Genomic DNA, 22450 nt, shown 5'->3' with positions numbered 1-22450 from the left:
TTAAATGTCAATTCCTCATCTATCACGGGATTAAAATACTGGACTATTAAATTTAATTTCTTACCTAAATTTTACATACCTTATAAACCATAATTTTCTCATAGAGTCTTCTATATGTCTTATCTATAAATTTATATTATTTTTATTACTTGATTCTAATGGACAAAACTTTTGTTCATTCCTCTTATAAATAACTCATTATTTAATTTCCCCATAAGGGACTTTTTAAAAACACATTTTTGCTATGTTAGTGCAAAATACCACCCATGGTGTCTTTAACTTTTTAACTTTAATCATTCAGAAATGAAATTTTTTAATTAGTGAAAAATAATAGTATCAACAAATAACTATAGCTACCAGTAAGACTGAGTATGGTTTTGGATTGTCTAAACTTTGTAAAAATGAGCATCAGAATTCAATGTGCATATTATATTTATCCATTCTTTCCAACCACAGCTATGCCTCTGGTGAAGTATTTGAGGGCTGTTTTCAAGATAATATGCGTCATGGTCATGGCCTTCTACGAAGTGGGAAATTGACTTCCTCTTCTCCTAGCATGTTCATTGGCCAGTGGGTAATGGATAAGAAAGCAGGATATGGTGTCTTTGATGATATCACTAGGTACAGTATTCTCCTTCTGTTCTCACAGTTAAGCAAATGATTAAGCACCATGATTATTTAGCAAGCGGTTTATACTTATTTTATCTTTTTAATGGACATTAGTAAGACTTCTTTGAGTTTGAGTAGGTGAAAAATGAACCTTTTTTTTGTGACAAACCCTTTTATTTATTTATTTTTTTAAAACAGGGTCTCACTCTATCACCCAGGGTAGAGTGGTGTGATCTCGGCTCACTGCAATCTCTGCCTCCTGGGTTCAAGGGATCCTCCTACATCAGCCTCCCAAGTAGCTGGGACCACAGGCACACACCGCCATGCCCAGTTAATTTTTTGTATTTTTGGTAGAGATTGAGTTTTGACATATTGTCCAGGCTGGTCTTGAACTCCTGGCCTCAAGTGAGACACCTGCCTTTGCCTCCCAAACTACTGGGATTATAGGCATGAGCCACCACACCCAGCCTCTTTCTTTTTTTTTAAGTTTGCAAACTTTTGTGTAAGAAAAACCTGTGCATAGGTTTTATTGTGCTTATTACATTTTAAATAAAATTATTTAGAGTTGAATTCTTGGCCTTCTCTTTAAAAAGCATATAATTTAAAGTGTCAGGTAACTACCTGGGGTATATACAGATCTGTGTCAGATAGACCACAATGTTAAATTCCTCAGAGAACATAACTGAATGAGATGTCTTTTGCTATCACCTTGTCCCGTATTTGAGGAGACAAAGTTAACCACTTTAAATAGAAAAATGAAAGCAAGACCGACGTAGGGTTGATGCCTGGGATCTCCCTTGTGATAACTGTCTTTTCCCTACTTTATCCTTGTCTTCATTGGTTTTTCTTTTCTTTTTATTTCTGTGCAGGGGGGAGAAGTATATGGGAATGTGGCAAGATGATGTGTGTCAAGGGAATGGTGTGGTGGTTACCCAGTTTGGATTATATTATGAAGGCAACTTTCACCTTAATAAAATGATGGTGAGTGGAATGTTTGCATGTAGTTATTATTAACTTTAAAATTCCTTTGTCCTTAAATTTTTAAATCATCTTTTGATTAGCTTCCATCTTCTTAGTACTATTTTCCTTCTTTTAAGATTCCATAAGGCTTGGGGTATATAACTGTGTACATTCTTAAGTTACTCTGTATTTTATGTGTTATAAATTTTCTCTTGTTTCTTCTAGGGAAATGGGATTTTGCTTTCCGAAGATGATACTATCTATGAGGGAGAATTTTCAGATGACTGGACTCTTAGTGGAAAGGTTGGAAACTAGCTTTCTTCTTTTTCTCTCTAATACATTCTTTTACTAATGTTTTTTGACTTTAAAAATAGCTGACTTACTTGCCATAAAATTCACCCCTTTCAAGCACACATTTCAGTGATTTTTGGTAAGCATAGCTGTGCAAACCACCACGACAATCCAGTTTTAGGACATTTCCGTCACCCAAGAAAATCCCTTCTGCTTATTCAGTTACTTCCATTTTCAACTCCAGTCCCAGGCAACCACTAATCACTCTATGGATTTGCCTTTTCTGGGCCTTTTGTATAAATGGAATCATACATGGAATCCCTTCTATATGGCTTCTTATACTCAGCATCATGTTTTCGGTTCTTCCATATTGTGGCATGTATAGTGCTTTGTTCTTTTTTATGGCTGAATAGTATTCCAAAACTACATTTTGTTTATCCATTTACCAGTTGGTGGACATTGGGTTATTTCCAACTTTATTGTAAATTATGCTGCTATAAGCTGTTGAATGCAGTCTCTTGTGCAGAACATATGTTTTCATTTTCATTTCTTAAGTAGATACCTAGAGTGTAATTGCTGGGTTGTATGGAAAATTGATGTTTAACTTATTAAGAAACAGTTAAACTTTTTTCCAAAATATCTGCACCATTTTACATTCCCATCAGCAATGTGTGAGGATACTAACTTCTTCATATCAAAAAATGTTTCTTATTTTCTGTCTTTTTTCCTATAGCCTTTCCAGTGGTTATGAAGTGGTATCTCCTGGTTTTAATTTGCATTTCCCTAGTAACTAATGACGTAGAACATGCTTCTTAGTGATTCATTATCTTCTTTGGTGAAATGTCTATTCAGATCTCTGGCTTATTTCTAAATTTTGTTTGTATTCTTGTTGAATTGTAAGGGTTCTTTCTGTATTCTGGATACATGTCCTTTATCAGATATATGATTTGTAAATATTTTCTTGCAGTCTCTGACTTGTTTTTTTTGTTTTCTTAATGGTATCATTTGAAGCACAAAAGTTTTTAATTTTAATGAACTCTATAAAACATTTTATGAATTATGCTTTTGATGTTATGTCTAAGAAGGCTTTGCCTGTATTTTCTTTTAAAAGTTTTATAGTTTTGCCTTTTATATTTAGGTCTGTCGTTCATTTTAAGATAACATGTGTATGGGTGGAGTTATGTGTCCAAATTAATCTTTTTGCATGTGGCTATCCAAATTTCCCAGCATCATTAAAAAACAACAACAACAACAAATTTCCCAGCATCTTTTCCCATTAAATCTTGACACCTTTGTTGAAATTAATTGACAGAAAATGTGTTTATTTCTGGTCTCTCAGTTGTAGTTCATTGATCGACATGTTTCTCCTTGTGTTAATACCACACCGTCTTGATTACTGTTGATTTCTAGTAAGTTGTGAAATCAGGAATATAAGTCCTCCAAATTTGTTCTTTTTCGAAATTGTTCTGGCCATTCTAGATTCTTTGCCTTTATAAATTTTAGACTGGCTTATGAAAATTCTGCAATAAACCTTGCTAAGATTTTGGTAGAGATTGCATCGAATCTATACATCATTTTGGGGAGAATTGCCATCTTAGTAATATTGACTTTTCCAACCCATGAACATAGAACATCTCATAGTTTATGTAGAGCTTTAATTTCTCTCAGCAATGTTTTCTAGGTTTCATGTACATATTTTGCATTTCTTTGGTTAAATTTATTTCTGAGTATTTTATTGATGCTACTGTAAAGTGTTGTTTTTTAAAATTTCATTTTCAGATTGTTCATTGCTATAATATAAAAATGTAGTTGATTTTGTATTTTATTCTTGTATCCCGAAATCTTGCTGAATTTATTAGTTTCAGTAGTTTTTTTGTGTGTGTGGATTTCTTAGGATTTCTTACATATAGAATCATGTCACCTACAAGTAAAGGCATTTTTGCTTCTTTCTTTACAATACAGAAGGCTTTTATTTCTTTTTCTTGTCCAGTTGCACTGGCCAGAGTCTCCTATGGAATCTTGAATAGAAAAATGGTAAAATTGGACATCTTTACCCTTTTTTTTTTTGAGACAGGGTCTGTCTTTGTCACTCAGGCTAGAGTGCAGTGGTGTGAACTCGCCTCACTGCAGCCTCAATCTCCGGGGCTCAAGAGGTCCTCCCTCCTCAGCCCCCCAAGTAACTGGGACTATAGGCACATGCCACCATGCCTGGCTGATTTTTTTTTTTTTTTAATTTTTTGTAGAGACAAGGTTTCACTATATTGCCCAAGCTGGTCTCAAACTCCTGAGCTCAAGTGGTCCACCCACCTCAGCGTCCCAGTGCTAGGATTACAGGCATGAGCCACCATGCCTGGCAGAGAAGCATTTTTGTTAAAGTGCTTTTCTGTTTAGATGATTATGTGGTTTTTATCATTTATCTACTAATACGGTGTATTATATTGGTTGCTTTTCTGATATTAAACCACCCTTGCTTTCCTGGGATAAATTGTACTTGATTATGGTGTATAGTTTTTTTAGATGTTGGTGTTGATGGATTTAATGCCAACACTTTGTTGAGGATTTTTGCATTTATATTTATGAGAGGTAACGGTCTGTAGTTTTCTTTTCTTGTGATGTCTTTGTCTGTCTTTGATATCAGGATAATTCTGGCCTCATAGAACAAGTTGGGAAGTGTTCCCTCCTCACCTATTTTGTGAAAGTTTGCGAAGCTTTGGTATTATTTCTTCTTTGAATGTTTGGGAGAATTCACCAAAGAAGTTGTCTGGGCCTAAGCATTGTTTTGTGAGAAAGTTTTAAATTTCTGACTCCGTTTCTTTACTTGCTTTAGGTCTGTTTAGATTTTCTATTTCTTATTAAGTCAGTTTTGTTACTTTTTGTCTTCCTAGAAACTTTTCTGTTTTTCTAAATTATCTACTTTGTTGGCATAAAGCTGTTCTTTTAGTATTCCATTCTGTCTTCATATGTTTGTGATGCTGTAACAAAATATCGTAGTCTGAGAAATTAATTTTCTCACAATTTTGCAAGCTGGGAAGTCCAAGATCAAGACAACAGCATTCCCTGTCTGGTGAAGGCCTTCCTGAATCCTCACATAGCAAAAGATGGAAGGGCAAAAAGGCCTAAGATAGTTCCCACTGGCCCTTTTTTTTTTTGAGACCGAGTCTTGCTCTGTCGGCCAGGCTGGAGTGCGGTGGCGCAATTTCAGCTCACTGCAACCTCTGCCTCCTGGGTTCAAGCGATTCTCCTGCCTCTGCCTCCTGAGTAGTCGGGATTACAGGTGCATGCCACCGCGCCTAGCTAAGTTTTATAATTTTAGTAGAGGCAGGATTTTACCATGTTGGTCAGGCTGGTGTTGAACTCCTGACCTTGTGATCTACCTGCCTTGGCCTCCCAAAGTGCTGGGATTACAGGCATGAGCCATCACACCTGGCCCTCCGGCCCTTTTCTAAGGCACTACTCCATTCATGAGGACACTGTCCCTAATCACTTCCGAAAAGGCCCCACCTCTTACTACCACCTTAATGGGGTTTAAGTTTTAACACAGATTTTAGAGAAGACACCCTTTCAAACTAGCACCTTCTAACCTTTTTAATTCTGTAGGCTGGTAGCAAAAACCTGTTTCACACTTGATTTTAAAAATTTATGTTTTCTCTTTTTTTTTTCCTTGATTAATCTAGTCAAATGCTGCTTTGTATGTTTTCAAAGAAGCAACTTTTAGTTTCATTGATTTTTCTTTATTTTTTGTTTTCTATCTCATTCATTGATTTCTGCACTAATCTTTATCATTTCCCTCCTCTTTTTTGCTTTGGGTTTAGTTTATTAGTTTGTTTCTCCTTCTGTAATTTTATTAGGTGAAAATTTATATTACTGATTCAAGATCTTCCTGAAAAGATAGGTGTTAACAGCTATAAGTTTCCCTCTAAGCACTGTGTTCACATCATCCCCTTAATTTTGATATATTGTATGGTCATTTTATACAGTTCAAAATATTTTCCAGTTTTCCCTGTGTATGTGTTTATTTCTTTTACCCATGGATTATTTTCATATACTCTTTTAAGATATGCATGTGCCCATTTTTTGTTTGAGTTTTAAAGAGTTGGAGACTGGTAAAGAGCAAGTTGAAAAGGAAAGCATTAATCATTTAGTGCTTTTTTTCTCTTGATTTTAAAAATTGAGGGCCAAGCATGGTAGCTTACACCTGAAATCCCAGCACTTTGGAAGGCCAAGCGGGGTGGATCACTTGAGGTCTGGAGTTTGAGACCAGCCTGGCCAACATCGTGAAAACTCGTCTCTACTAAAAACACAAAAAATTAGCTGGGTGTGGTGGCATGTGCCAGTGATTCTAGCTACCTGGGAGGCTGAGGCAGGAGGATCATTTGAACCCATGAAGTGGAGGTTGCAGTGAGCCGAGATGACACCACTGCACTCCAGCCTGGGCAATAGAGTGAGACTCTGTCTCTAAACAAATAAACATTGAATATATTTCCTCTAACTCTGCATTTTATTCTCCGACTTTACCTAGGGAACACTGACTATGCCAAATGGAGACTACATTGAAGGTTATTTTAGTGGAGAATGGGGATCTGGGATAAAAATCACTGGAACCTACTTCAAACCTAGTCTGTATGAGAGTGATAAAGACAGACCCAAAGTTTTGTGAGTAACATGTTAATTCTGGATTAATTATTGAATATTTGAAGTTGTCTTTCTTTTATCAAAGCTGGTTAGTATTTTAAAAGCAAAATCAAGTTCTTAAAGTCTCCTTATTTTATTTTATTTTTATTTTTTGAGACAGGGTGTCACTCTATCACCAGGCTGGAGTGCAGGTGATGTGATCATGGCCTACTGCAACCTTGACCTCCTGGGCTCACATGATCCTCCCACCTCAGCCTCCCGAGTAGCTGGGACTACAGGCTCCCACTACCATGCCTGGCTAATTTTTCTATTTTTTTTGTAGAGACTGGGTCTTGCTCTTGCTCAGGCTGGTCTTGAACCTGAGCTCAAGCTATCCTCCTGCCTTAGCCTCCCAAAGTGCTGGGATTACAGGTATGAGCCACTGCACCTGGCCAAAGTTGTCGTCTTTTTTTTTTTTTTTTTAAACAAGATGTAACCTCCCTGAATTGTCAACTGACACTGCTATAGATGACTAAATCTATAGTCTTGGTTTAGATTATAAGCCTTAGAGCATGGACATTTAAAAGAAAAGTTCCAGGCTGGGTGTGGTGGCTCACACCTGTAATCCCAGGACTTTGGGAGGCTGAGGTGGTCAGATCACGAGGTCAGGAGATTGAGACCATCCTGGCCAACATGATGAAACCCCATTTCTACTAAAAATATAAAACTTAGCTGGGCATGGTGGTGTGTGCCTGTAATCCCAGCTACTCGGGAGACTGAGGCAGGAGAATCAGTTGAACCAGGGAGTCAGAGGCTGCAGTGAGCTCACACCACTGTACTCCAGCTGGACGACAGAGTGAGACTGTCTCAAAAAAAAAAAAAAAAAAGAAAAAGAAAAATTCCACATGTGAGAGAGCAGTCTTTTTTTTGAGGTGGAGTCTTGGTCTGTCACCCAGGCTGGAGTGCGGTGGCATGATCTCAGCTGACTGCAGTGTCTGTCTCCCAGTTCAAGCGATTCTCTTGCCACAGCCTCCCGAGTAGCTGGGACTACAGGCACATACAACCACGCCCAGCTAATTTTTTGCATTTTTAGTAGAGGCACAAGGTTTTACTATGTTGGCCAGGCTGGTCTTAAACTCCTGATCTCAAGTGATCTGCCCACCTTGGCCTCTCAAAGTGCCGAGATTACAGGTGTGAGCCACTGTGCCCAGCTTGAAAGAGCATCCTTTTCTTTTGAGACGGAGTTTTGTTCTTGTTGCCCAGGCTAGAGTACAATGACGTGATCTTGGCTCACTGCAGCTTCCGCCTCTCTGGTTCAAACGATTCTCCTGCCTCAGCCTCCCGAGTAGCTGGAATTACAGGCATGTGCCATAACGCCCAGCTAATTTTTGTATTTTTAGTAGAAATGGGGTTTCACCATGTTGGCCAGGCTGGTCTCAAACTCCTGACCTCATGATCTGCCCTCCTTGGCTTCCCAAAGTGCTGGCATTACTGGTGTGAGCCACCAAATTCAGCCATGAAAGAGCATTCTTAAATGGAATCTGTACACAGCTTGATTTTGAAAAATAAAGAAGATACACACGCACACACACACACACACACACGCACACGCACACACACACTCTCACACGTTCTCTCTCTCTCTCTCTCTCTCTCTCTCCCTCCCTCCCCCCCACCCCAAGTGGAATAGTAAAATCTGCGTATATGAGGAGAAAAAGGCAAAATCTAAGTACATTATGCCCAACCCTACCACATTTTTGGCTTTGTTCTCTGTTCTCCCGCCATCTGTCCCTAGACATGGCACATTCATAGAAGTGGACGGTTTTTGGCATATGTCTATTTTCTTTATTGATTGCAGCTTTAATTTTATTATTATATTTGGTGGCAGCTCAGTTTTTTGTTCCCAAGGATATGTTTTTCTGTACCAGTATGTAATGCATTTTATTTACTTTTTTTTAATTTGAGATGAAGTCTCACTCTGTTACCCAGGCTGTAGTGCAGTAGCATGATCTCAGTTCACTGCAGCCTCTGCCTCCCAGGTTCAAGCGATTCGCCTGCCTCAGCCTCCCAAATAGCTGGGACTACAGGCATGTGCCACCACACCTGGCTAATTTTTGTGTTTTTAGTAGAGACGGGGGTTTCACTGTGTTGGCCAGGCGGGTCTCAAACTTGACCTTGTAATCTGCCTCGGCCTCCCAAAGTGCTGGGATTACAGGCATGAGCCACCATGCTTGGCCTGTATGTAATGTATTTTAAATTCTCATAAGATGTGCAAGGTTTAGAAAGTCCTTATTCTAACAGAAAGCAATTTTTATTTTTATTTATGTTTTCAAATTTTCTAATTTTTTTTTTTTGAAACAGAGTTTCACTTTGTCGCCCAGGATGGAGTTCAGTGGTGTGATCTCAGCTCACTACAACCTCTGCCTCCCATGTTCAAGCAATTCTCCTGCCTTAGCCTCTTGAATAGCTGGGATTACAGGTGTGGGCCACCACACCCAGCTAATTTTTTTCTTCTTCTTTTTTTTTTGACAGAGCCTTGCTCTGTCACCCAGACTGGAGTGCAGTGGTGCAATCTCGACTTACTGCAACCTTTACTTCCTGGGTTCAAGCAATTCTCCTGCCTTCGCCTCCCAGGTAGCTGGGATTACAGGCATGCTCCACCATGCCCAGCTAATTTTTGTATTTTTAGTAGACATGAGGTTTTTCCATGTTGGCCAGGCTGGTCTCAAACTCCTTATCTCAAATGATCCACCCCCCTTGGCCTTCCAAAGTGCTAAGATTACAGGCGTGAGCCACCGCGCCCATCCAGATTTTTGTGTTTTGGGTAGATATGGAGTTTCACCATGTTGGCCAAGCTGGTCTTGCACTCCTGACCTCATGTGATCCGCCCTTCTTGACCTCCCAGAGTGCTGGGATTACAGATGTGAGCCACTGTTCCCAACCAGAAATCAATTTTTAAAAATTAATTATGTGGAATTATAGGAGGCAGAGTAAATTGATGTGCTTTGTACTTAATAATCCATACACTTTAATATCCAAAAACAATAATTAGCTAAAAAAGCATCCTTTAAAAATTTTCATTCAGTGTTTTAAAAATAGAATTACCATCAGTCTTGCCAGTTTTGATCACAATAAAGCATTCTCAATTGTATGTTAGAAAGTTTCTATTCTTTGGAACAATATTGCACAAAATAAATGATTAATAAAAGGTTGATATGACTTTATTAGCAGGAAGCTAGGAAACCTGGCAGTGCCAGCTGATGAGAAGTGGAAAGCGGTGTTTGATGAATGTTGGCGCCAACTGGGCTGCGAGGGCCCAGGCCAAGGGGAAGTTTGGAAAGCATGGGACAATATTGCTGTGGCCTTGACGACCAATCGGCGCCAACACAGAGACAGGTGAGTGAATGCTTGCTCCACATAGAGCAGAGCATGTTCAGAGGATGAAACGTAAGACCAGTAAGTAGTCAAGACTCACTGCATTTAATTTAAAACTTAATGATGTACTTCTGCTTCTGGGTAAGAGGGATTAAAACACACTTTCTTTATTTTCTATTGAACTCACCTATTAAACCTGAACAGAATACATGGACAGCTATTTATGAACTCTGAAAAGTAAATATCAACAAGTAGATTGAGGAAGAAAACCTGAATTCAAAGTGCCACAAAACCTGTGGTGAGTTTACTTAGATGTTTTGCTTCAATATTCCTCAGCCAGAACTCAGTGCAACCAGAAACGTGAAAACAAGCAGTGTGGTGCAGACAGACAGGGATACAGAAAAAATCCATCTGGCTCTGGCTCAAGGATTGGGGACTTCTACACCTCAGACTGGCTGATACATACTCAGTTTTCTTTGTCTTTTTTCTTTATTCTCTCATGTCCAAACCTCCAGGAACCTCTGTGGCAGGGCAGTAATGGCAGCAGCTAGAGCAGCCATGAACAAGAAACTTGCAAAAGTCGAAACTCTGAGAGAGTAGAAACTTCTTCCCCCTCTGGTGGCTCCGTAGGTCAAGAAAAGGCCGGGTTCCAACACCATTGCATTTTTGGCTTTGTTCTCTGTTGTCACCATCTGTCCCTAGATGTGGCACAATCACAGAAGTGGACAGTTTTTGGCCAGAGGACCTAAATAAAAAGGGGTGCCTGAAAACCGTAAAATACTGGGGATGGAATAGAGAGAAGAGCTCTGGGAAACAAGCCTGTAAAGTTGTTTGTGAACTTCTGGGCCCACCCTAGACCTGCACATACATGGGTTTGATCGTAATTAGTACCAAAGAGTTTGAGAACCAACTTCATAGTTAGACCACTCAGGTCCCAGAGTGGTCATTAAGTTGTAGACTCACAGGACAAACCCAGAAAGGGTGCAAAGGCTTTGACAAGTGAACTGGCATTAGCACCATGGCCCACAGGAGACCAAGGCAAAAATGTCTGCTGTGTTAGGGATTCCCAGTATCACTTACACATTCAGTGATTTGCTGGAAGAATTCACAAGACTCAGCATATAATTGTACTCACAAGTAAGATTACAGCAACACAATAGGGACACACAACTGGATCATAAGGGAAAAAGACACGGGTAGAGTCTGGAGGAATCCATATGTAAGCTTCCCATGATCTTTCCTTTCTGGGATGGGTCACACACAACAGTTTTCCCTGCAGCAAAATGCAGCCACACATGTCTAATGTTTCTGCACAGGGAAGCCTACTAGAGACTCAGTGCCCAGGATTTATACTGGGGGCGGGTCACATAGGTACCCTGTGATGGGCAGTTGCCAAAAGTCCACAGTCCCAGCCTTGCCACAGGAAAGCAGATGTTCACCATAAATCACATTGTTAATCTAAGGACAGCAAAACACCTTTATCAGTATACAGAACTTTTAACAAGCTTAATTCCAAGTGCCAGCCAAGGGTCAACCTTATAAGCAGGTTCTTCTTTATTTTATTTTATTTTTATAAAAAGAGACAGGGTCTTGCTGTATTGTCCATGCTGGTCTTGAACCCCTGGCCTCAAAAAGTGCTCCTGTCTCAGTCCGACAAAGTGCTGGGATTGCAGGTGTGAGCGACTGCCCCTAGCCTGAGTCTTTCTAAAGATAACAGTTTCAAGCCTGCTATGTTTACTCTTTTATGAATGTCAACATTCTCCATAGGATATAAACAAGACTCAGAGTTTGATAATGCTCAAAATATCCATTGAGCTACTTAGCAATGAAGGAACCATGAAAATCTCAATTTATTTCAGGAAAGGCAATCAACAGCTATCAACAGATGACATAGATGTTGGAGTTATCTGACAAGAACTTTAAAGCAGCTGTTATAAAATGCCCAGATGAGTAATCACAAACACCCTTGAAACAAATATTAGAATGGATGTATCAGCAGAGAAACAGAAGATACAAAGAAGAGCCAAATCAAAAATTTGGGGTTGAAAATTACATTAATCAAAATAGCTTACTGTGTGAACTCAGTGGCAGAATAGAGATGACAAAGGAAGAGTCAGTGAACCTGAAGATTATCAATATAAACAACAGAGAGAAAAAAACATGAAGAAAAAAGAGTGAACACAGCCTTAAGGACTTGTGGGTCTAAACTTTTGATTAGAATTCCAAAAGAAAAGGAGAAAGAATGGGCCGGGCATGGTGACATACACCTGTAATCCCACCACTTTGGGAGGCTGAGGTGGGCGGATTACCTGAGGTCGGGAGTTCAAGACCAGCCTGGCCAATGTAGTGAATCTCTGTCTTTACTAAAAATACGAAATTAGCGGGCCTGGTGGTGGGTGCCTGTAATCCCAGCTACTTGGAGGCTGAGGCAGGAGAATTGCTTGAACCTGGGAGGCAGAGGTTGTAGTGAACCGAGATCGCACCATTGCATTCCAGCCTAGGCAAAAATAGTGAAACTCCGTCTCAAAAAAGAAAGAAAAGAAAAAGGAATGAGGGATGGAACATTTTGTGAAGAAATAATGGTTGAAAACTTCTCGAGTTTGGTAAAAGACATGAAACCTATAGATTTAAGTAGCTGAGCAAACCCCATCTTGGGAAAAACCAGAGACAACCATGTGTAGACACATCATATTAAAATTCATGCAAAAAGATCTTGAAAGCAGCTAGAGTAAAATAATGGGAAATCAGCAATTCAAATGACTGCATATTTCTTATTAGAAACCTTGGAAGCCAGAAGGCAGTGGCACAGTGTTTTCAAAATGCTGAAAGAAAAGTTACAGATGTACTTTTTCATTTCTCTCTTTTTCTCCTTTTTAAAATTTTCCCTTTTTCACTTTTTCTTTTCTCCTGCTTTTCTTCATCTGCCTTTCTTCTGTAACTTGACCAGTAACTCTCACAAGCATTGCTTAGCATTTGGACCTAAAGAATTTACTAATCCCTGGAGCAAAACTTCCTAATTAACTATGACTTTCTTGAATTTAATTCTAGATAATGGTTTGTTTGAGCTATGCCTTCATTGTTAAAATAGATCAAAGAGCATACTTTAATCTGTGTAACTACATACACTTAATTTTTAAATCAGTTTTATGCTGGTCCTAGTTTCCACTTGTCAGTTACTTTCTAATACTCAGGAATTGAAGGAAAAAAATTGAGCAAGTATCCATTTATTCAGAATGTAAATGTTTGTTCTGAATAATTAAATGTTCTAGTTTGCTAAAAGTTATCACATTCTTTAAATAAATTACCAATATTCAAATAATTTTAATATACCAAAGTATAATTACATAGAAATTAAATCCCAGAAGTTGAAAGATACTTCAGGAACTTTAAATGTTTCACAGTCGAGTCTAACAATACTAATTGTTATTCTAGCCTGAAGAGATTAGTTTAGATTCTAATTGAGTACCCCCAAAATTGATATTTAAAGTAAACCATAGTATAATTAGTGTTTGCTTGATATTTATGTGTGTGTTTCAAGAAATTAAATGGAGAAAGAAGTGTTTTTTTAATTTGGGATAAATAGGAATTGATTTTAGTATTTCACTCATAAAGTTCATAATTGTTACCTTCTACTCTTTCCATTAGTAGAAGAAATGGAAACTCCCAGAATTAATTAAAGCCATTGACTGCCCCTTGTGTGTGATACAGATGGTCAGTGTGGTGCCGCCTGTCAGTTCAACCTTGAGACTTTAGCCCTCCAGTTATGCTGGGTTAACTGTTGTTAGGGGTTTCAGAGAAGTGAAGATGAATGAACTCTTTGTATAAAATTATGTTGCTACCACAAACATCTTATTTGCTTATCTAAAATCAAATAATAATAGTGATTATGCACTGCTCAGTTTCTCATTGGCTGTCATCTAATGATAGAATACTATTACCAATAATTTCAGTTGATTATTAGCATGTGTTTTATCTTAGCCTCTTTATCCAGTTTCTCTTTACCCATTACGTGCTTACCTTATCACCTGTTGGAGTATCGTTATCTCCATGCTTCTTAACCTCATTTTTATTTCTTCCTTTGCCCTTTCACTTATTTCCCCTTTTCCTTAGCTCCCTTCCCTCTTTGATTCCATTTTTCTCTTGTCACGGACAGGTCTATCACCTTCAAGCTAATATTGTATTTATCGTCAAGCTAATGTCATATTATTTCCAACACCATGGTTTAGATTGGAGCAGAATCTTCATTCATTTATTGTAGTTGGTACAAAGTAACACTACATGCATTTTGAATGAATGTGGTATAAACTGAGTACCTAATTGCAGGTTCATGATGGTTTCTGAGCTCATTGGGTCCAGTACTGTGCTGGATGCTCCACTTTGACTTGAGCGAGTGACTGTGTTTCATGTGACTATTTACATGTATCTTGCTTTCTTGATGTGAAATACATGATAGACTTTTCTTTCCCTTTTTATAGTCCAGAAATATTAAGTCGTTCACAGACTCAGACACTAGAGAGTTTGGAATTCATTCCACAGCATGTTGGTGCCTTCTCTGTGGAGAAATATGATGACATCAAGAAATATTTAATAAAGGTAAACTAGAGTAAAAATTACATTGGTCTTGTGAATTAATGATTCAACTACCACAGTATATCATTCAAATAGATTCACAGCTTAATGTTATCCTAATCCTGTCTTTGCATCCTGTGCATTTAATTATCTGACTACCAAGATTACGTTTCTACCTGAAGATTGTCCCATTATTATGATAGAACTTTTTAAAGTTTTTTAAGGCATTCAGGGGGGTTCTTAAGAAATAAGATTAGAGTTGAAAAGGCTTTTTGTTAATAATATTAGCAAACTAGAGATTGTATAAGTAAAGCATGCTGCTGTCACCCCTGGATAGGCTCCTTGCTTCTTTCTAAACCTTGTAAGAGCAGCTACAATGTAAAGTCTGACATATATTGATGGGAAGTGCAGGAAGGAGTTTTCTGAGACATCAAGCGCACTGAAGAGTGACCGTTTCAGAGTGTCATTAACAGTCAGTGTTTAGTTTTCTCCATGGTAACATTTCGTATCATTTTTGTGAAGTTTAAAGTATATTTGAATCTTTCTAAAATTTTGTATTAATTTATTTCCTTTTTAGACATGGAGATCTCACTGTGTTGCTCAGGTCGGCCTCAAACTCCTGAGCTCAGTCGATCCTCCTGCCTCAGCCTCCGTAGTAGCTGGGACTATAGGCATGAGCCACCATATCCGGCAAAATCTCTTTTAGTGATATTCCATATCAGTACTTCCAAAGTTATTTGCCCAAAATGTTAAGAAGAGTCTTTGATCAAGATTAGGACCTCTGGCTCTATGTAATTGGGCTAGACTGAGTACTTTCAGAAAAATTAAAGTATTTGAATATTCCTGGTCCAAAAGTTGACTCTTGACATTTTGACAGTTGTTTGGCATTTATGAAGTTGTTTCTTATTAATTGATTGTTTCTGCTGTTAATGCACATTGACTAACTTCATTGATTCCCTTCCTACTCAGGCCTGTGACACTCCTCTGCACCCCCTGGGCAGGCTTGTGGAGACACTGGTTGCAGCGTATAGAATGACATACGTGGGTGTAGGAGCCAACCGCCGGTTATTGCAAGAGGCTGTAAAGGAGATTAAGTCCTATCTTAAGCGAATATTCCAGCTGGTGAGGTAAGACAGCTTTTCACTAAAGTCTGCAAGCTGTTGAATACTATGTTATACCAATGCTTGGCTAGTTTCACCCTGAATCATCAAGGAAATAGTTTTATGCCAGGGTCCTTTAATAGATTAAATAAACATGTTTTAAATTTATGTGTAAGCTAAAAACAAAAAAGATGAACAATTAGCTATTGTTTTTTTTTGTGTGTGTCTTATTAAGTGTAACAGACGGGTAAAATAAATGTGTGGGGTTTTTAAATTCAAATTTTGGTATGAAGTATAGTAGTTGTCTTATTTGAATTCAGTCTCTAGGCAAAAAATTATGTATCTAAAACCCAACCACAGTGTAGATAAAGTTTAGCAGATGGAGTTCCTAATGGAATTCCTAATCTTGATCAAGACAGTTTTTATGTCTTGTCCTTTGGCAACAGTATCACGTACATTCATTTATTTAACAAATATTTATTGAGTGTTTCTATGAATAGCCATCATTCTGGGCTCTCAAGAAATTTAGCAGTGAACAAAGACAAACCAACAGCCTTTGCTCTCATGGAGCTTACATTCTAGTGGGGGGAAGAGAGTAAACATAAAAAATATATGGTATGTCAGATAGTGATTAGCGCTACAGAGAAAAAGGGAGAAAGGATGGTGCTAGATGTGAGATGGCTATTATTTTAAATAGAAGGTCAGAGCAGCCTAACTAATAAGGTGGTGGTATTTGGGCAGAGACTTCAAAGAAGGCAATTAAATGAGATAGTAAGCATCTTTGGGAAGAGAGTTCCAGACAGCAAACAGTTTGAGCTTGTGAGATATAAGATCTTTTACTGAGTTGAAGCTAACAAGTAGATACTATAGTGAGATAATTATACAGAAGATTATGAATTTGTCCCAGAACTTCCATATATTGTTTGCCTCAACATTTGGAAATGTTTCAGGTTTTGAGGGAAAAGTGAGATCTATTAAAAAGATCACTAGCCTGGGCTAGCTCTGACATTAGCTAGATGAGTATAATGAAAATAAGTTTCCTAACCTTTTTCAGTTGTTTCAACTATAAAATTAGGGCAGATGGAGGTGCAAGTTGTAAGTCTACAGAAATAGAGAAGACTGCATATTGCCTTTAAAGGGTCAAAATTTAAGCCTGTAAAAATAAGATAAACTTGTTTATGGTAGAGTCCACCAACATACAAGCAGTCAGAGATAAAATCTACAGCAAAACTCAAAGCCCAGGAAAAAAAAAAAAAAAAAACCTCTCCAATTTATCCCCTTGTTTTCCTTGTTTTTGAAAAATTAATTTTCAGTAACTTTTAAAAACACATTTTAAAATTTTATATTGAGTACAGAGGGAACTGGGAGGGTGAGGGTTGAAAAATTACTTACTGGAAACGGTGTTCACTATTTGGGTGATGGGTATATCAGAAGCCTAGACTTTACCACTATCTGATATATCTATGCAACATAACTGCATATGTACCCCCTGATTTTATAAAAATAAAATAAAAACTTTACATTGTGTCTTCTGTAATTAATCATTTTTTTCTCTTTTTTCCATCAGTATTTGCTTGTATTTGGAGAATAGTGGTCCTTGCTCAGAGTTAATGTAAATAGACCTCAGATGAGATTTCCCAGTAAGGAACACATATCTCATTTAGATCAGAATTTTCGTTTCCTTAGTAACTCAACAGAAGAAAACCATAGCACATGAAGATCTTGTAGTGATATATTATTCATTAACTGCACTCTTAATTTTATCCTGTAAGAAACATCAGTTTTCTCAGGGAACTAAAATACTTAGTTGATAATAAAGCTTGCTTTCATAGCTAATGGAAATGTCTTTTTATGCTTTTCAATCCCCCTAGAGGTGTAATTGTATAATTATGTTTTTTATTATTCCTTAGGTTCTTATTTCCTGAGCTTCCTGAAGAAGGCAGCACAATCCCTCTCTCTGCTCCTCTGCCAACCGAAAGGAAGTCTTTTTGCACTGGGAAGTCAGATTCCCGCTCTGAATCACCAGAGCCAGGGTAAATGGAGTTGGGTAGGGATAGTGAAGAAAGGGAGTGAGGACTAGATGATCTTAGCCAAAGATTCCCAGGGAGAAGGTGTGTTCTCTAGGCCTGTTTCCTCATTTCTTTCCTTTTTTTAGGGGGGTGGGTGGGGAAATGGAGTCTTGCTCTGTTGCCCAGGCTGGAGTGCAGTGGCATGATCTCGGCTCACCGCAACCTCTGCCTCCCAGGATCAAGTGATTCTCCTGCCTCAGCCTCCTGAGTAGCTGGGATTACAGATGTGCACCACCATGCCTGGCTAATTTTTGTATTTTTAGTAAAGATGGGGTTTCATCATGTTGGTGAGGCTGGTCTCAAACTCCTGACCTTGTGATCCGCCTGCCTCGGCCTCCCAGAGTGCTGGGATTACAGGCATGAGCCACTGCACCTGGCCCTCATTTCTAAAATGATGTGGTTGGGGCCAGGAGGGTTGGGGGCAGCCACAGTGACTCATACCTGTAATCCTACACTTTGGGAGGCAGAAGTGGGAGAACTGCCTGATCCCAGGAGTTCAAAACCAGCCTGGGCAACATAGGGAAAACCCATCTCTACTAAAATTAAAAAAAGATTAGCAGGACATGGTGGCGCACACCTGTGGGCTCAGCTACTTGAAGGCTGAGATGAGAGGTTCACTTGAGCCTGCAAGGTTAAAGGCTGCAGTGAGCTGTGACTAAACCATTGCACTTCAGCCTGGGTGACAAAGTGAGACCTGTCTTAAAAAAAAAAAAAAATGGGGTTGGGTAGGTGCCCTCTTTTAGTTCCCTTTTAGGTCTCTGAAGCACTATTAGCTATACACCAGGAAAAGGCAACCACAGATGATCTGAGCACAAAGGCTGCTGAGCAAAGGAAGTAACATCACACTGACCTAGAATAATCTCAGAGAAATCAGCCTCAAAATGGAAACATAGTAGCTTTTCAGTTAGATTTTTAATTCATGAAAAGAATTCACAGTTTCCTCTAAGTCAAAATGATAGGTAAGGTCTTCATGTCAACTCCAGAGTAATATTACAACTTTTTAAAAACTTCCCATTTCTGCTTTGGACTTTTTGAAACTGAAGCTCTGTCTTGGATTCTGTATTCAGCTTTAATATGAAAAAATGCTCCTCTCCTCCCACTCCATTATTTTGTAGTTACGTAGTAACGAGTTCTGGATTATTGCTGCCTGTGCTGCTGCCTCGGCTTTACCCACCACTATTTATGCTTTATGCTTTGGATAATGATCGGGAGGAAGACATTTACTGGGAATGTGTTCTTCGACTAAATAAGCAGCCAGATATTGCCCTCCTGGGGTTTCTTGGGGTGCAGAGGTAAGCACAACCAAGTGGTTTTAATTTAAAATGCAAAACTGCATTATTGGAAACTTGGCAGTTTGATATCTAATTATATATACGGCTTGCAATTATTTACATTTTTGTATATGTCTTATTTAACAAAATTGTGATAGTTAATAATCTGTATTTCTGAGAATATTTGAAGGTGAGTATGAAACCTGATTCTTTGGAATATGTTTTTTATTCTTACATTTTCATATATATGTATAAAGTAAGTGTGAGCTATCTTGCCTGGTGTTTTGTAGTTCTTAAGAGCAGAATACATATCTTTGGCATTCTTCCTTCTCTTCTTTTCTCCCATTCCTTCCCATTTGCAATATTTAATTTAAAATTTTTGAAGTGCTTTTTTTGAGAGTCTTGCTCTGTGTTGCACGCAGGAGTGCAGTGGTGCAATCTCCACCTGCCAGGTTCAAGCAACTCTCATGCCCCAGCCTCCCAGGTAGCTGGGATTACAGGCATGCACCACCATGCTGAGCTCATTTTTGTATTTTTAGTATAGATGGAATTTTGCCATGTTGGCCAGGCTGGTCTCAAACTCTTGGCCTCAAGTGATCTGCTCACCTCAGCCTCTCAGAGTGCTGGGATTTTCGGCATGAGCCACTGTGCCCGGCCCTGCTGTTTTTATTAGAAGGCATTATTGCTTGTTATCCAGGGAATACTAAATGATTGTGTTTTCTTTCTAGTGCAGTGATAAAGCTGATTCCACCTCCCCAATCATTTATTTGTGCTACTGAGAAAAGTGAATAAACCTCAACTGTTTTGTTTTGTTTTTTGTTTTTGTTTTTGAGATGGAGTCTTGCTTTGTTGCCCAGGCTGGAGTGCAGTGGCGCTGTCTTGGCTTACTGCAACCTCTGCCTCTCAGGTTCAAGTGATTCTTATGTCTCAGCCTTCCAAGTAGCTGGGATTACAGGCCTGTGTCAACATGCCCAGCTAATTTTTGTTTTTTTGTCCTTTAATTGTTTTCAATGGAATAATTCAGTAGTAGAAATGAGATAAAACTAAGTGAAGGAAATATATTTGGTAATATCTGTAATGTGTATGGCTATTGGGGTTTAGAATGACCAATCCCTTAGGCAGATGATAAAAACTCTTAAATCTGGAATGTTTATTAAAATTTAACCTACTGTGGAATTGTTCTTTTTAATGGGGACAGGGAAACCAATATAGCTGTCAAGTATTTTTATGGAAATTTTGTCTACCATAAGTAACAACTTGTATTAACAATTTATGGATTCCATTATAGGAAATTTTGGCCAGCAACCTTGTCAATCCTTGGAGAGAGTAAAAAGGTATAGTGGATTTTCGTTTCCTGAGCAAATATGCTTTTCTGTAATGGCAAGGATTTGAGATAACAAAACTTTCATTTTACTTTGATAGAACACTATCCAAGCTTGTGTTTGCATCAGTCATTCACCAAAGACCTGCACTCTGACATTGACATCATTTATTTTTGTTACTGTTGCAGAAGATAGTTTTCCTCCTTGACCTTCACACTCTTTTTTGCAGGTTTTGCCAACCACGAAAGATGCTTGTTTTGCCTCAGCAGTAGAATGTCTGCAGCAGATCAGGTAATCTCTGATTTGTTGAAAAGCCACACAAATCCAAGTAGTGGTTGGCCTATTAAGATCTTATCTTTATCTAAGCCTTAACCATCCGCACTCTGTATGCTGATAGTGTCAAACTCAACCTGGAAATCAGAAAAACTCTTTTGAAACCCTTGGGTTATCTTTTACTCTAAAATGACCTTGCATTTTCAAAAGTAGTGGAGAGCCTGTCTAGAAAGTTATCCATATAATCACATCTTTACCCAATTGGAAATTAACCAAATTTCTCATTCAGAAAAGAGCATATATTAGGAAAAAGAGATTTCACATGGGTCAAAGGAAACAATATGTGAATCATAGACAGTTGGAGGCTTCTTTTCTCATAGCACCATGGGAGTACAAAGTCATTCTTACCAGTGACTCATAATGCCTAAGTGTCCAGGTTAAGGCATGTGAACCCTAGCAGGGGATATTGTCAAAAAGCATGATCAAATGGCTTTATTAAGAAAATTATAGGATATCTTTTTGTCATTGTTTCTATAACAGCACAACATTTACCCCATCAGACAAACTTAAGGTCATCCAGCAGGCTTTTGAGGAGATCTCTCAGAGTGTCCTGGCATCACTCCAGGAAGACTTCTTGTGGTCCATGGATGACTTATTTCCTGTTTTCTTATATGTGGTGCTACGGGCCAGGTAACAATGTTTTCTGACTTTATTATCAGTGAGTCATTATTTTTAAAAGTCTGCTGCTTAAATTTTCTGAACTGATGGCAGGAGTATGCTCTTCCACTAGAAAAAAAATCGATAAACCCATTCCACTGTGCCATTACCTTTTGGTCAAGCTGTTCTTTCTTTTTCCCATCAGCTAGATTCAGAAGGAGAATGAACATGTAAATGAAAATAACTCAGCATCTTTTTCTCTTTGGGGCAGGATTAGGAATTTAGGCTCTGAGGTGCACCTCATTGAGGATCTAATGGACCCCTATCTTCAGCATGGGGAACAGGGTATAATGTTCACCACTTTGAAGGTAAGTGTAGTTATTACTTAATACATTCCTGTCTTCATATCTGTCCTTCATTTACCATATTATAAATGTCATTAACCACTGTTTTTTTGGCATAAAAGTTTAATGCAAACCTTAAATACTTTAGAACACATTTTGTTCTATACTTTAAAACATGATATGGTACATTAAAGTAGGGTAAGCCAGTTGTTCCTCAAAATACTAAAGCAAGTTCTTCATTATCTAATCCTTCTTGTAAATTGATATTCAAACTGTTATAAATGCTTACATTTATATAAAGAGTTGTAACTCTAAAAAAGAAACAGAAAGGATTCTTAGTGTCCAAGAAAGTTTCCAACAGGAGAGCTATTTATTGGAACAAAGGTAAAACACAGAAGCCAGTATGCAGGTAATGAATTTGAATTCCATCTTCTTTCTTTCCCTTGTAATCTGCAGTAACCAATAGATTACAAATGAGCTTCTTCGATCTGGGCGGCCTGGAGAGATTGTTAGAAGTCATTTGTTTCTCACCTTGATTTTTCTTGGAATATGGAAGAATTGCTCTAAAGTTTATTGAAAGAACAGCAGATAGAAAGTGCAAAAACACTTGTGAAAAAAAGAGAAAGAATAGACCTAACCTTCTAGTTAGTAAAATTTGTAAAATTATAATATGAAGATAAAATAGTATGTGACTGTCACAGGAATAGACAGATACCTAAATAGAAGGGGTAGCTCCCATGTAAACACTAGCATAATAAAAACTTCACGTGAAAGTGGAAACATCAAACATGAAAAATGGAAGAGAGGAATTATTTAACAAATGGTAAAACAAAGTATTGGATAGCTTATTAGCAGTTTTGGAGGGAGGGTAGAATAGCAAATTATAGATGCTTTGGGGTTTAAATATAGAGAAAGGAAGAGAGAAGGAAAGACAGATAAATTAAAATGAGAAAAAGAACTAGACTTCAATGTCAGGTTTCTGACGTGGGTTCACTTTTT

At 38.2% G+C, this 22450-nt stretch overlaps 1 protein-coding gene across 3 annotated transcripts in view; it reads left to right on the top strand.

The window, feature by feature from the left end:
* The window catches only part of ALS2 (alsin Rho guanine nucleotide exchange factor ALS2), an 84125-nt gene that overhangs the window by 58801 nt on the left and 2874 nt on the right, over positions 1 to 22450 (top strand). For 2 of the 3 annotated variants that reach the window (XM_017518342.2, XM_037734836.1), the window contains exons 21-33: positions 457 to 621; positions 1479 to 1590; positions 1795 to 1872; positions 6380 to 6513; positions 9700 to 9867; positions 14322 to 14439; positions 15385 to 15542; positions 17426 to 17548; positions 18700 to 18876; positions 20144 to 20189; positions 20407 to 20468; positions 20991 to 21140; positions 21379 to 21475. In XM_017518342.2, the coding sequence (XP_017373831.1) occupies positions 457 to 621; positions 1479 to 1590; positions 1795 to 1872; positions 6380 to 6513; positions 9700 to 9867; positions 14322 to 14439; positions 15385 to 15542; positions 17426 to 17548; positions 18700 to 18876; positions 20144 to 20189; positions 20407 to 20468; positions 20991 to 21140; positions 21379 to 21475 (1588 nt within the window). The remainder of the gene's footprint in view (positions 1 to 456; positions 622 to 1478; positions 1591 to 1794; positions 1873 to 6379; positions 6514 to 9699; positions 9868 to 14321; positions 14440 to 15384; positions 15543 to 17425; positions 17549 to 18699; positions 18877 to 20143; positions 20190 to 20406; positions 20469 to 20990; positions 21141 to 21378; positions 21476 to 22450) is intronic. The other variant, XM_017518343.2, reaches the window with a different exon arrangement.

The sequence above is a fragment of the Cebus imitator genome, unplaced genomic scaffold, assembly GCF_001604975.1.
Source record: "Cebus imitator isolate Cc_AM_T3 unplaced genomic scaffold, Cebus_imitator-1.0 Scaffold671, whole genome shotgun sequence".
Lineage (NCBI taxonomy): Eukaryota > Metazoa > Chordata > Mammalia > Primates > Cebidae > Cebus > Cebus imitator.
The sequence above is the reverse complement of the archived record's forward strand: the minus strand, read 5'-3'. Positions and strand labels throughout refer to the sequence as shown.